Source organism: Bubalus kerabau, chromosome 6 (assembly GCF_029407905.1).
Source record: "Bubalus kerabau isolate K-KA32 ecotype Philippines breed swamp buffalo chromosome 6, PCC_UOA_SB_1v2, whole genome shotgun sequence".
In the NCBI taxonomy this organism is placed as follows: domain Eukaryota; kingdom Metazoa; phylum Chordata; class Mammalia; order Artiodactyla; family Bovidae; genus Bubalus; species Bubalus kerabau.
The window spans coordinates 35,662,926-35,675,316 of NC_073629.1; the positions used below are offsets into that span (position 1 = coordinate 35,662,926).

The 12,391-nt window shown below is 39.3% G+C and overlaps 1 protein-coding gene across 2 annotated transcripts in view; it reads right to left on the bottom strand.

Annotated features, from left to right (window-relative positions):
* Positions 1-12,391, bottom strand: part of EEIG2 (EEIG family member 2) — a 71,902-nt gene that overhangs the window by 26,070 nt on the left and 33,441 nt on the right. For both annotated transcript variants that reach the window (XM_055584907.1, XM_055584908.1), the window contains exons 3-4: positions 6,531-6,560; positions 872-988 (exon numbers count right to left, since the gene is read on the bottom strand). In XM_055584907.1, coding sequence (XP_055440882.1) covers positions 872-988; positions 6,531-6,560 — 147 coding nt within the window. The remainder of the gene's footprint in view (positions 1-871; positions 989-6,530; positions 6,561-12,391) is intronic.

The window sequence follows — 12,391 nt, forward strand, 5'->3', positions numbered from 1 at the left end:
CTAACTTCTGACTATTTAGTTTTACTCAGGATTATTTTCCTTTCTTATCATTTGGTAACTTACCATAAGAGGGTAAACCTAACTAAAATACAGCAAAAGTTTTATCCAGTGAGTTTTACTAGATCCAAGTACTTTCCAAACATTTTCTCCACTGGTCTCATTTAATACTGGCACCAACTCTCGGAAGTGTGTCTTCCCTCTGGGATCCCCAGGGTATAGAGCTTCTGAAGGTACTTGGAAACAGTAGGGCAGATGTCCAAAGTGAGTTCCACCTGTCACTTCACTTGTGAGAGAACCCAGTGACTTCTATATGCCCACCACAGCTGTGCTGGCAATCACCTTTTGGGAGCTGGAAACATTGTAAGGTATTCATTTATGATGTTCCTTCTGCTCAGTAAGCTCTCATGCTGTAGTGGTTGTATGTATTCTTCCCTGAACGTTCTCAGCACCAAAGAGAAACACCTTAGGATCATGAAGGTGAACATCTGTTCCTTTTCAGTGCTTCTGTAATTTGGATTGTTTTTTCCTCCTAGGTGCTGTGTATTTTAGTGGTGTGGCCAGCTTATGATCCTAGTACTGATTCCCATCTTGACCTTACATTGTTTGTTGTTGTTTAGTCGCTAAGTCATGTCCAACTCTTTGCGACTCTGGGCTGTAGCCCACCTGGTTCCTCTGTCCATTGGATTTCCCAGGCAAAAATACTGGAGTGGGTTGCCATTTCCTGCTCCTGGGGATCTTCCCAACACAGGTAATCAAACGCAGAGAGTTCTTTACCCCTGAGCCACCTGAGAAGCCTGACAATATACACCTATGATTATTTAAAGGCAGAGAATCTCATTTGTTGAACATGTAAATCTGGAAATGTGCTTACTTTAAGAATGGAATTGTCCTGTCTTGTATTTTTGGTATCATAGCCTTCCAGTAAACAGCGACGAGTGGTATTTCCTGATCCAGCAAACTCTGCCAGGTTTAGATCTGCAAAGCCCAGCTATGAAAAGAAAGAGAATTATATTAATAGAATGTCTAGTAGGCTTCTATCATATTCTCTTTAAAGAAGACAATCAACCCATGTTCTACCCAAGTTGTCTCAAACTTCGGTTATTTGCAGTTTTTGCCAACTTAACAATACCTGTTTTTCTTTGCCTAATATGTCTTAAAACTTGGCTCACTTTTTGTAAAAACGTATGGCTGAGCTTGTGAAGAATCCGCCTGCAATGCGGGAGACCTGGGTTTGATCCCTGGCTTGGGAAGATCCCCTGGAGAAGGGAAAGGCTACCCACGCCAGTATTCTGGCCTGGAGAATTCCACGGACTGTACAATCCATGGGGGTCACAGAGTTGGACAGGACTGAGTGACTTTCACTTTCATTACCTATTTAACTCTTGTCTTCAGTAATATGATCTCTGAAATAACAGATTTGTTTACTCCATATATTTTTCCCTACCCATTAAAACATATAACTGTTGATGTAAAAATGTACATTAAACAATGGAAATCACTGCAAGTAGCACACTGCATTATGGGAAATACTAGCAGACCAACCTTGATCACTTGCACACACACAGAGAAAACTGATCAGACTCGCCTCTCCCTGTTCTGGTTTGGCTCTATTCCCAGTTAACCACTGGTGACTACAGATAGTTGCAGATTATTACGTTCTCACTCTCCACCTGAGAGCAAAATGACCTAAGTGTACCACACACTTGCTTTCGTACAAGCTCCCACTCCTTCACCACCTTACACAATATTTGCCTCACTGGTCTCCCTTGAGCTAAATCTCTCTTTATGAATGAAGCCTTCTTCTTTCCTTCCCCACACCAGCCTTCTCTGCTGTTAACCCAAAAGCTTGGCTCAAACCCATTCCTTCCTCTTATTACTACTCAGGTTTGGGCCCCATTTTCTGCAGCTACCAAAGATTACTGTTTGGTCTTTCCTCTGATGTTGCTCAACTTTATTTCTCATTCCCAAGTGGTAAAAAAAATTATCCCCCTTATATCATTATTTTTTGAACAAACTAAATCTATTCTACATCACTAAGTGTATATAGTCTTTTATTAACAAAAAGTGTTTTGAGTTTATAATTAATTAACCACATCTCCCTGAATATATAATAAAAAGTATTATACATTTCAAATTCTGCTGTGAGTTTTTTTAAAAGGTTCCTGGGATTCTTTTTTCTTTTTTAAAAATAAATTTTATTTTTGGCTGTGCTGGGTCTTCATTGCTGCATGGGCTTTTCTCTAGTTGTGGTGTGCGGCTTCTCACTGTGGTGACTTCTCTTATTGTAGAGCCCAGGCTATAGGTTCACAGGCTTCAGCAGCTGTGGCTCCTGGGCTCTAGAGCAAAGGCTCAATAGTTGGGGTGCATGGGCTTAGTTGGGCTTCCCTGGTGGCTCAGATGGTAAAGAATTTGCCTGCAATGCAGGAGACCTGGGTTCAATCCCTAAGTTGTGAAGATCCCCTGGAGGAGGGCATGGCAACCCACTCCAGAATTCTTGCCTGGAGAATCCCCATAGACAAAGGAGCCTGGCAGACTACAGTCCATTGGGTTGCAAAGAGTCAAACACGGCTGAGTGACTGAGCACAGCACATGGGCTTAGTTGCTCTAAGGCATGTGGAATCTTCCTGGACCAGGACTGAACCCATGTCTCCTGCATTGGCAGGCAGATTCTTTACCACTAAGCCACCAGCAAAGCCCCCTGCTGTGATTTTAAAATGCCTGCTTTAACACTTTAAAGTGCATATGAATGCATGTATGAATGGCATTCAAGATGAAGATTTTACTTGTAGGCTGGAGCACTATTTTAGCAGTTTTTAATTGGTACAAAAAGAATGAAGGAAAGAACTTAAGAGATCAGTTGAAGGACACAAGCTCCAAAGGCAGGAGTCAGAAACACGGTAAGCCACAAGTAACTTCTACCTAATCTTCATGTGATTACTCTGGCCCAAGAGATCAGCGAAAAACCAGGAGATGTCCAGGGCGAAGCCACACCCAGATGAACATGTGAGGACTCCTGTGGCAGTGTGATCACACGTCATCCACATGCCCTGCCATATCATGCCTATCACATTCTGTCATTTCACATATGATCCTTCCTCTTTGAACCTCCAATATCTTTTCTACCCACACTCTTTGCTGATGTCTTGCCTCCTATTTCATTCACAAATAAAAGCAGTTTATTACTTTAAGTAATAACTTAAGTAATAACTTACCCTAAGTGAGCTGGCTGTGCTCCCATCTGAGGTCAAGCACTCTGCTCTTGCCTACTCAAGTTCATTGCTTCAGGGATTTTTCCCTCTCTACTGGATCATTCCCATCAGCACACAAACATGCTGGATTTTCTCCCATCTTAATGAACAGAAGGAAACAAAACCTCACCCCACATCTCTCTCCAGTCCACTGTACTATTCTGCTGCTCCCCCTCACAGCAAAACTCCTTGAAAGACATGTGCATTGACTGTCTTGATTCCTCTGTCCACGGCCACCTTGTCATTTCCCCTTCACCTCCTCATCTACTCTTCCAGCCACAAGATCCTTTTCCTTGAAAGTGTCAAGACCACCTCAAGGTCTTTAGTACTCACTGTTCTTTTGCCTGATGCATTCTTTCTTAAAGCTTCTCTTAGCACTCTTTCTCCCTCCATTAGGGTCTATGTTCAAATGTCATCTCTCTAAAGGGGGCTTCCATACTCTTCCATTCTAGAGCATGCCTGCCTCCTCCCTCCCCTACCCTCTAACTTCATCTGCGTTATTCTTCTTAGTAGTTATCATCACATCATGTATGTACATATTTCGTATCTATTAGTGTATAGTCTGTCCTCCTCACTCAATCCCTCATCAGAATGTAAGCTCCCCAAAGGCAGGGGTTTTTATCTGTTTTAGTTTACTGCTGTATCTCTTACACTTAAGAGTAGTGCTAGGAACAATGCTTAGCACATGGTAGGCAATTATACATGTATTTTTGAATAAAAAACAGCCCTAAGGCTTACCATCCACTGCCAGAATGCTGGTATTATGGTGTCACTAAGCATAAAGCAAATTAAAAAAAAAGAATCTGGTCAGTTCCATGAAGAAAAGCACACCAAGGTCAATGATTACTGAACACTTTTTATGTGTCTGGCCTTACTCTAGATACTGAAAACCAGTCATGAACAACACGGGTAAGAACTGTCTTGGGACTTCTCTAGTGGTCTGGGCTTCCACTACAGGAGGCACAGGTTCAATCCTTGGTTGGGGAACTAAAACCCCACAAGCCATACAACACGGCCTTAAAAAAAAACCCAACTGTCTTGAAAGAGCTTACATTCTAATGAGATATGAGAGTCCATATTTCCTTGTGATTTTCTCTTTGGTTTCACTGAGATAACTGTCTCATTAAAATGGCATAGATACATACATTCTAGGTATAACTGTGATAGATTTTGTGCTGGATAAAGGAAGGCACAATTACAAGAAAGAGAGTGAAAAAGAACATTTCTCAGTGGGGAGGGATGACTAAACTGAGTGTTTAATGATACATGAGTTGATAGAAGCACGTGCATGGTAGGGAAAACACCAAGTCACAAGGCACAAATGCTAAAACAGCCCAGCACGCCCCAGGAACGTTCTGAGGGCAGTATGTCTGAAGCATAAGGATGAGTGAGTGTGTGCGGGTGGGTGCACGTATAGATGGAAGATCTGTAAACCAACACAAGTCTAATATGCTAGATCGAGGACTTTTCATTTTGTTGTCCTTACAGGCAATAGAGAGCTGCTGGAGGACTAAAAGTGGAGGAAGGATATGATATCGTTGAATTTTAGAAGGATACCCCTGGCAATAATACAGAGAATGAACTGGAGAGAGACAACAGAGGAAGAGAACAAAAGATAGGAGGCCAATGTGTGTTTTAAATAAGAAATAATGAAGGCATAATCTAAGGCAGTGGTCTTGGGACTAGAGAGAAGAGATGGTTTCAAAAGCTTTTTATAAGAGAGAAATGAAGATTTGTCAATCACAGTGGACTCTTTTTTTTTTGGCCTACCCACCATTTAATGCCTTGGTATTCCTTGCTAGCAAGCTGTGATTTTATTCAAGTATCCACTCTTAGCTCATCCATGTGCACAAGGAAAGCAACCCAACCCCAGATGATAGTTCAATTGTGATTAGTCTAAGCTAACCATGGCAATCCATTCCTACTGCCCATGACTAGTTTAGGAAGGGGCATATGATCCAGCTGTCGCCAATCATAGGTACGGGGAAATCCTCTGGCAGCCATCTAGGAAGTTTTCTCACTTAAAAAAGACATAAATGGAGAAAGCAGCTGGGCTTTGTTACATGTGAATATGTTGACTAAAACCTGAGCAGCTAGCTACCTCCTGATCTTGAAGGGACGAGCCAAGGACAAAGCCATCACATAGAGAATGTAAGAAAAAAACAAAAATAAAACAAAATAACATGGGTTCTTGATATTCTCTAGTCAGTGAATCCTGGGGAAGCTCTATCTCCTATCTGCCTGTTTGGTGAGATTAAAAAAGCCTCTATGTGAGAGGACTTTTCTGTTACTTGTAGCAAAGAGCATCTGAATTGACATTGCAAACAACCAGTTTTAGGGAGTTAGGTAATTTGACAGTTGAAACTAGTGCCCTGGTTCTTGGCTTAGATGACTGGATTGAAGGAGACACCATCACAGGGGCTGGAAATACAAAAGGAGAGTGGGGAGTTCCCTGATCGCCTAATGGTGAGGATTCTGGGCTTTCACTGCTGTGGCCTGGGTTCAATCCTTGGTGGGGGAACTGAGAATCCACAAGCATCATGGTGTGACCAGAAAAAAAAAGAGGAGTATGTGGTTTAGAAAATAAAAAGGTTTAGAAATAAAAGACAGTATATGGGTTTCTGGTAGTATTATTAATTACTAATTCCTTCTATCTAGCAAAAAGTGAGCACATTCATTAGTAATTCCATATAAAAGTATAAAAGACAGTATGAAGTGAAGTGAAGTGAAGTCACTCAGTTGTGTCTGACTCTTTGCGACCCCATGGACTGTAGCCCGCCGTGCTCCTCTGTCCATGGGATTCTCCAGGCAGGAATATTGGAGTGGGTTGCCATTTCCTTCTCCACGGGATCTTCCCCACCCAGGGATCGAACCCGGGTCTCCTGCATTGCAGGCAGACGCTTTATCCTCTGAGCCACCAGGGAAAAGACAGTATAGAGAGTGCTAAACGCGCACAGCGTGGGGAGTCCTATTCCACTGGGGGTTGGGTGGGAATGAGACTACCTCCTGGGGAAACCAAATTAACAGTTGCTATTGTTTAATGCAAACCAGAGACTGTCTTCTAGCAAGGAAGTTTAAACTTAATGACACCCCATAATCAGCATTTATAAAGAATATGCCTATAATTTATTGTTGGATCCAACTATTCAATCTCCAAATTGCTCATTTAAAAACATCCATGCTTGAACAGCAATTAGAAAAGCAAACCATTTAATATTTAGGCTTATAAATAGCAATGAGGGATATTACAAATTCCAAAAGAGTTAAAGAAGACCAACTTACCTTTGCATAAGCTTTTCCACCTTTTAATTCCTGCCAAAGATAAAAAACACTATAAGGATATCATACGACTAATGATTTAAAATTAAATATATGTCAAATAGTTTTGAGGTAGGTATTTATTTATATGTTGGCAAATCCACTCCAGTATTTTTGCCTAGAGAATTCCATGGACAGAGAAGCCTAGTGGGCTACAGTTCTTGGAGTCACAAAGAGCTGGACATGACTGAGTAACTACACTTTCACTTCAAGTATAAACTAAAATTCTGATGATCTTAAATCCAATTATTTGGATGGCCCCCCACCCTCCTCTGGCAAGTAACCAGAGTTTTTATTTAGAATTTAACTTAAATTTGAAGGAGACAAATGGTGAGAAGACAAACTAACATTTAATCTATTTGCTGAAGAAGAAACTCCCAAAAAGTGTTCTGGACACATTGCAATAACCTGAATCACCAAAGAAAGGTTAAATTATTTACTTAATTAAGCATATTAATAATACATTGCACAAAGATTTCAACAAGAGTGGAGATCCCCACCCCAGAGACAACCACTGTTAGCAATTTTTAGATGTGTATATGTATATGTGTGTGTATATATATTTATTCCCCCTTTACTCAGATAAAATAAGGTATATGTATTATAATAACATAATACATATACATAATACATATACCTTAACATAATACATATACCTTACTTTTTCCCACCTAAAACATATAACATTGTTCCATGGTAATATAGTAGAAACTTCCTTGTCTAACTCTTATCTAATGTGAACAAAACTGGCAAAAGTGAAAAATAATAAAAATATATATAGATGTCTTAACACTTTACTTTAAAATATATAAACTACATTAATTTGCCAAATCTCTCAATTTGGGACATCACACAGATACAAGATTTAAAATGCTTAGACACTGCTTATTACACAGTATATACTCTGTACATGTGTTTGCTGAATGGAGTTATCTTCTTATCTTTCTTTCATAAACCAAGATGCACAATGCATTATGTACCATTTCCATCTTTAAAGGGGTGAATTTAAATAAGTTGAGAGCTAATCTGTGGTAAACTCTATTGCTCATGAATATTTGCTATCCCTCCCCTTCTCTGCCCCTTTAGTCATGCCACCAGGTGTACTCCATTATGAATTACCAAGTTTTCCTTTATTATAAAGTTACTGTCATATCTGTAATAGTGCCTTTCTTTAACAGAGCAAAACAAACTTTTTCTAGATAATCTTAGTCTCTACTAGATAATTCTTTTCTTTGCTCCCTTCTACAGCCAGATTTTCCAAAAGACTTACCAAAATTTGCTGTACCCCACTCTCTCTTCAAAGTAACTCTATTGGGTTTTTGCTCCTTGTCCCTCTGCAGTGGCTCTTAAGATTACCAATGAATTCCATTTTTATTAAAGCCCAAGGCTTTGGCTTCATCTTACTTAATTCCAAAATAGCTCTCTGCCTCCTTACTAAGATTTTTTTTCTATAAATTTCCAAGGTGCTACAATTGTCTACTTTTCTTCCTACCTCCCCGGCTACTTCTCACTGTCTTTTGCAAGACCTACTAACTCCTTTATTCAACCTCTGTAGAAAGTATGCTAGCTGCATCCTAAATATACATTCTTTCCCTCTCCATCATAATAGAATCCTCTATTTTTAGCTGGGCTTTGGCTACCCAAAATAAAGTAACTGACTACATTTTTTCACTTTCTTTTTGTACTATAGCAGTGTCACTAAGATCTGGCCAAAAGTATATGAGAAATGGTATATATGAATTCTTGTTCCTTTCTTGTACTTGCTAAGTAATTTAATACCACTTCTAAGTGTTTGGTCTAGGGCCTCTTGTTTTCTCTATCTACACTTTCTCGCTGACCTATCCCATTCAGGTCTATGGCTTTAAATAAGAATTGTATGCTGACGACTCAAATCTTTAGTCTGAACTTCTCCTCTGAGTCCCATATTAGTATTTTAAATGCCTACATGACATGTCCACTTGATGTCTCATGTGTGCTCAGCCACTTCAGTCACCTTCAACTCTTTGTGACCCTCCATTATGAACTATAGCCCGCCAGGCTCCTCTGTCTATGGAACTTTCCCAGCAAGAACACTGGAGTGGGTTGCTATGCCCTCCTCCAGGGGATCTTCCTGACCCAGGGATTGAACCCAGGGCTCCTACATTGCAGGCAGGCTCTTTACCTGCTAAGCCACTGCGGAAGCCCCTGATGTCTCATAGACACTTCAAGTTTAACGTGGTCAAAATAGGTCTACTGATCTCTATTTATCTGCGCCCCCCAAATTGCTCCAATGCATGTCTTTGCTATTTCAATAAACAGCAGAATCATCTACCCATATGCTCAAGAAAAAGATCTAAGAGTTATTCTCAATTTTGTTTCCCACATTCACCATATCCAATCCATTAGTAGGGGGGCTACCTCCAAAATACATCCTGAATCATACCACCTCCACTGTTACAACTCCATGCCAAAACATAAGCATTCCTCATCCAAACTATCCCAATCACTTAAGTGGCTTCTGCAATTCATCCTCCACACAGCAGCAAAAGTCATCTTAGAAGATCATGTCTCTCCTTTTTAAAATCCTCAAATTGATTTCAAATTACAAACAAATTTATTCCAAATATACAATTGGAATAAAATCTAAACTCCTATAAAGCCCTACCTGATCCAGTGCCTCCAATCTCATCACCAAGAACTTCCACTTCCATGTGTTCCATGTTCCAGCTAGGCTGGTGGTCTATCTTTAAACATGTTAGATTTGTTTTTTGTTTCTTGTGAACCTGCATGAGGTTCACAAGACTTTTGAACATGTGGCTCAATATCTTTCATCAGTTTTAGAAGATTCTCAGCCACAATCTCCACAAACTCTCACCTCTCTTTTCAGGGCTCCATATATGTCATATATATGTCAGACCTTTATATTGTTTTCTGTGTCTTACACCCTGTTCTGTGTGTCCCACACTTGTATTTTCTTTCTCCCTTTATAATTTTTTAAAACTCTTTTATTATGGAAAATTTCAAACATACACAAAAGTGGAAGAAGTAGTATAATAAATCCCCATGAACCCATCAATTAGCTTTAAGAATTATCAACACTTGGCCAATTTCATCTTATCCATATAATTCCTTATCTATCTCTTGTTGTCTCTCCATTTTTTAAAAATAGTAGGTCCTTGTTGGGTTATTTATTTTAAATATAGCAGTGTGTACAAGTCAATCCCAAACTGCCTACTGATATTTTCTTTTGTCTTATTTTCCAAAGTGTTCTTCAGTTGTGACAAACCTGCTGTTAAATACATTTGTTGAGATTTAGTTTCATTTACTTAGTTTTAAATTTTAGTTACTGTATTTTTCAGTTCTAAAATTCAATTTAAGTTTTAAAATAGTTTCAAGTTCTCTTATTTTCCATACTCTTAATTACAATTATTGTAAAAAGGTTATTAGATCTTCTCCAAATCTGTATCTTCCATGGGTTTGTTTTTATCATCTTGTTTTCCTTTTGATTTAGGTCATGCAGTCATGTCTTTTTGTATGCTTGGTAACTTTTTGTGTGTGATAACTTGAAGAAATAATTTTAGGTTCAGAGTAATGTTATTCTCCTCTAGAGAAGATACACATTTTTTTCTGGCGAGTAGAAAGGTCAACCTATCACTTTCATTTAAGCAGTGACTAAGCTGATTGGAAGCTGAATGTCAATTTTTGTAAGGGTTGATCTACAGCCATTATATTATTTTTCTAGGCTGAAACTCTTACCGAGTCCCAACTAGAAACTCAGGGTATTTACCAAGGCTCCTTCTGTGAGTGGGCTCTGGACTCCATTTTTGTTGCCTTAGTCCTGTAAAATTGCCAGAATCTTAGCTCAGCTTCTGAGCCTCTCCATCACTGCTTTTGGCTCAGCTCCTTAGCTGCTGCTTACAAATTAGCAACTGCTCTGAGGGTAAAACCAAGGCCAAATGTCAGGCTCATGTCTTTATGCTTCCCTGGTCTTTGATTCTAAACCTCTTAAATCTTTGCTGAAGGCAGCTTCTAATGCCTTCAAGCAGCTATTTTTAATATTTTGTATAGTTTTTCGGAAAAGTTCACCCTTCTCAGAGGGAAGGGTGGCCTGTAACAAGCTAGTCCATTAATTTGAGAAGCATAAATGCCCAAGTTTATTATAATTTTAGGGTCTGTTATGGATTTAACTGTGCTCTCCCCAAAGAAATACTGAAATCTTAATGCGCAGAACCTCAGAATATGACCCTATTTGAAAATAGAGGAGGCTTTACACAGATAATCAAGTTAAAAATGCAGTCCTAATCCAATATGACTGGTGTCCTAATAAAAAACAGGAAATTTGAACACAGACACGCACAGCAGGTGGATGATACAAAGACTCAAAGGGAGAAGACAGCCATGCAACTGGAGTGATACAGCTCCAGGTCAAGGAAAGCCTCAGACTAAGAAACTAAGAGGAAGGCATCGAACAGTTTCTTCCCTTCTTGCTTTCAGAGAGAGCATGGCCCTACTGATATCTTGATTTTAGACTTCTGGCCTCCAGAACTGTGAGACAATAAATAAATTGTTTTAATCCACTCAGTTTGTGATACTTTGTTGTAGCAGCCCTCGCAAACTAACAAAGCGGTTTTTTACTTTCAGGGCTTCCCTGGTGGCTCAGACAGTAAAGAATCTGCCTGCAATGAGGGAGGGTACAGGTTCGATCCCTGGATTGGGAAGATCCCCGGGAAAAGGGAATGGATACCCACTCCAGTATTCTTGCCTAGAGAATTTCACAGACAGAGGAGCCTGGCGGGCTACAGTCTATGGGGTCGCAAAGAGCTGGACACGACTGAGTGAGTGACAATCTGTATAGTTAATTTTATGCGTCAACTAGACTGGGTCATGGGGTGCCCAGATATTTGGTTAAACATTAAAGTACGTTTTGCAATTCAGATAGTATTTATACAGTTGGCTTTACTAATTTTTCTTTATGGGTTCTCACTTTTACATAATAATTAGATAGGATAAGGTACAGTAAGTTCAGTAAGTACTTCCATATACCAAGCATGGTAAGAGAATACTAGTGGTTCACCAGTATCTGTTCTTTCCTTCTTTAATGTTGGAATCTGACAGTCACTCGGGTAGAGACTACATTCGCAGCTTTTCTTCTAGTTCGGTGTGATCATGTAACTAAGTTCTAACCAGTATGAGCACTTTTGAGTCATGCCCTAAAAAGGAATGCATTTGTTCTCTCGTTGCTTTTCCTTCTTTCTCACTGGTGGAGAGATAACAAGACTAGAGCAACTTCCTTGGATCTAAAAATGGGCATCATACAGTGAGGATGGCACAGCTGCTCTACCAGCCCTGGATTCCTTGGCTATTACCTGAGAGAGATATACACTTCTATTTTAAGTTTACAATGTATTACATTGAAACAATCTGAGATTACAATTTTTATAGATTATTGGTAATATGCTTCAACTTAGTAAGTAGAAATGACATTTAAAAAAAACCATGGGTTTAAAATCAGAAAGATTTGTGCTTGAGTTCCTAATTTATCATTTATTAGCAAAGTGAGTTTGTGCAAGTAACAACCTCTTTGAGCCTTGGTTTTCCTGAAAACGGAAAAGATAACACATTTTCAGGGCTGTTATTAGACACAAAATATGTAAAGTCCCTAAAAAAACAGTGCCTAATAAAGCAGAGAAACAATGAATGGCAGGACAAAGACCTATTATGGCCCCTAAACTAACAGAAATAAGATTATTAATTATATGCATAATGATAATGAGATGAAAGATCTTGGTAATATTTTATTTCTTCAGATTCCTCATCATATTTATCATAGAATGTAAATTATGCTG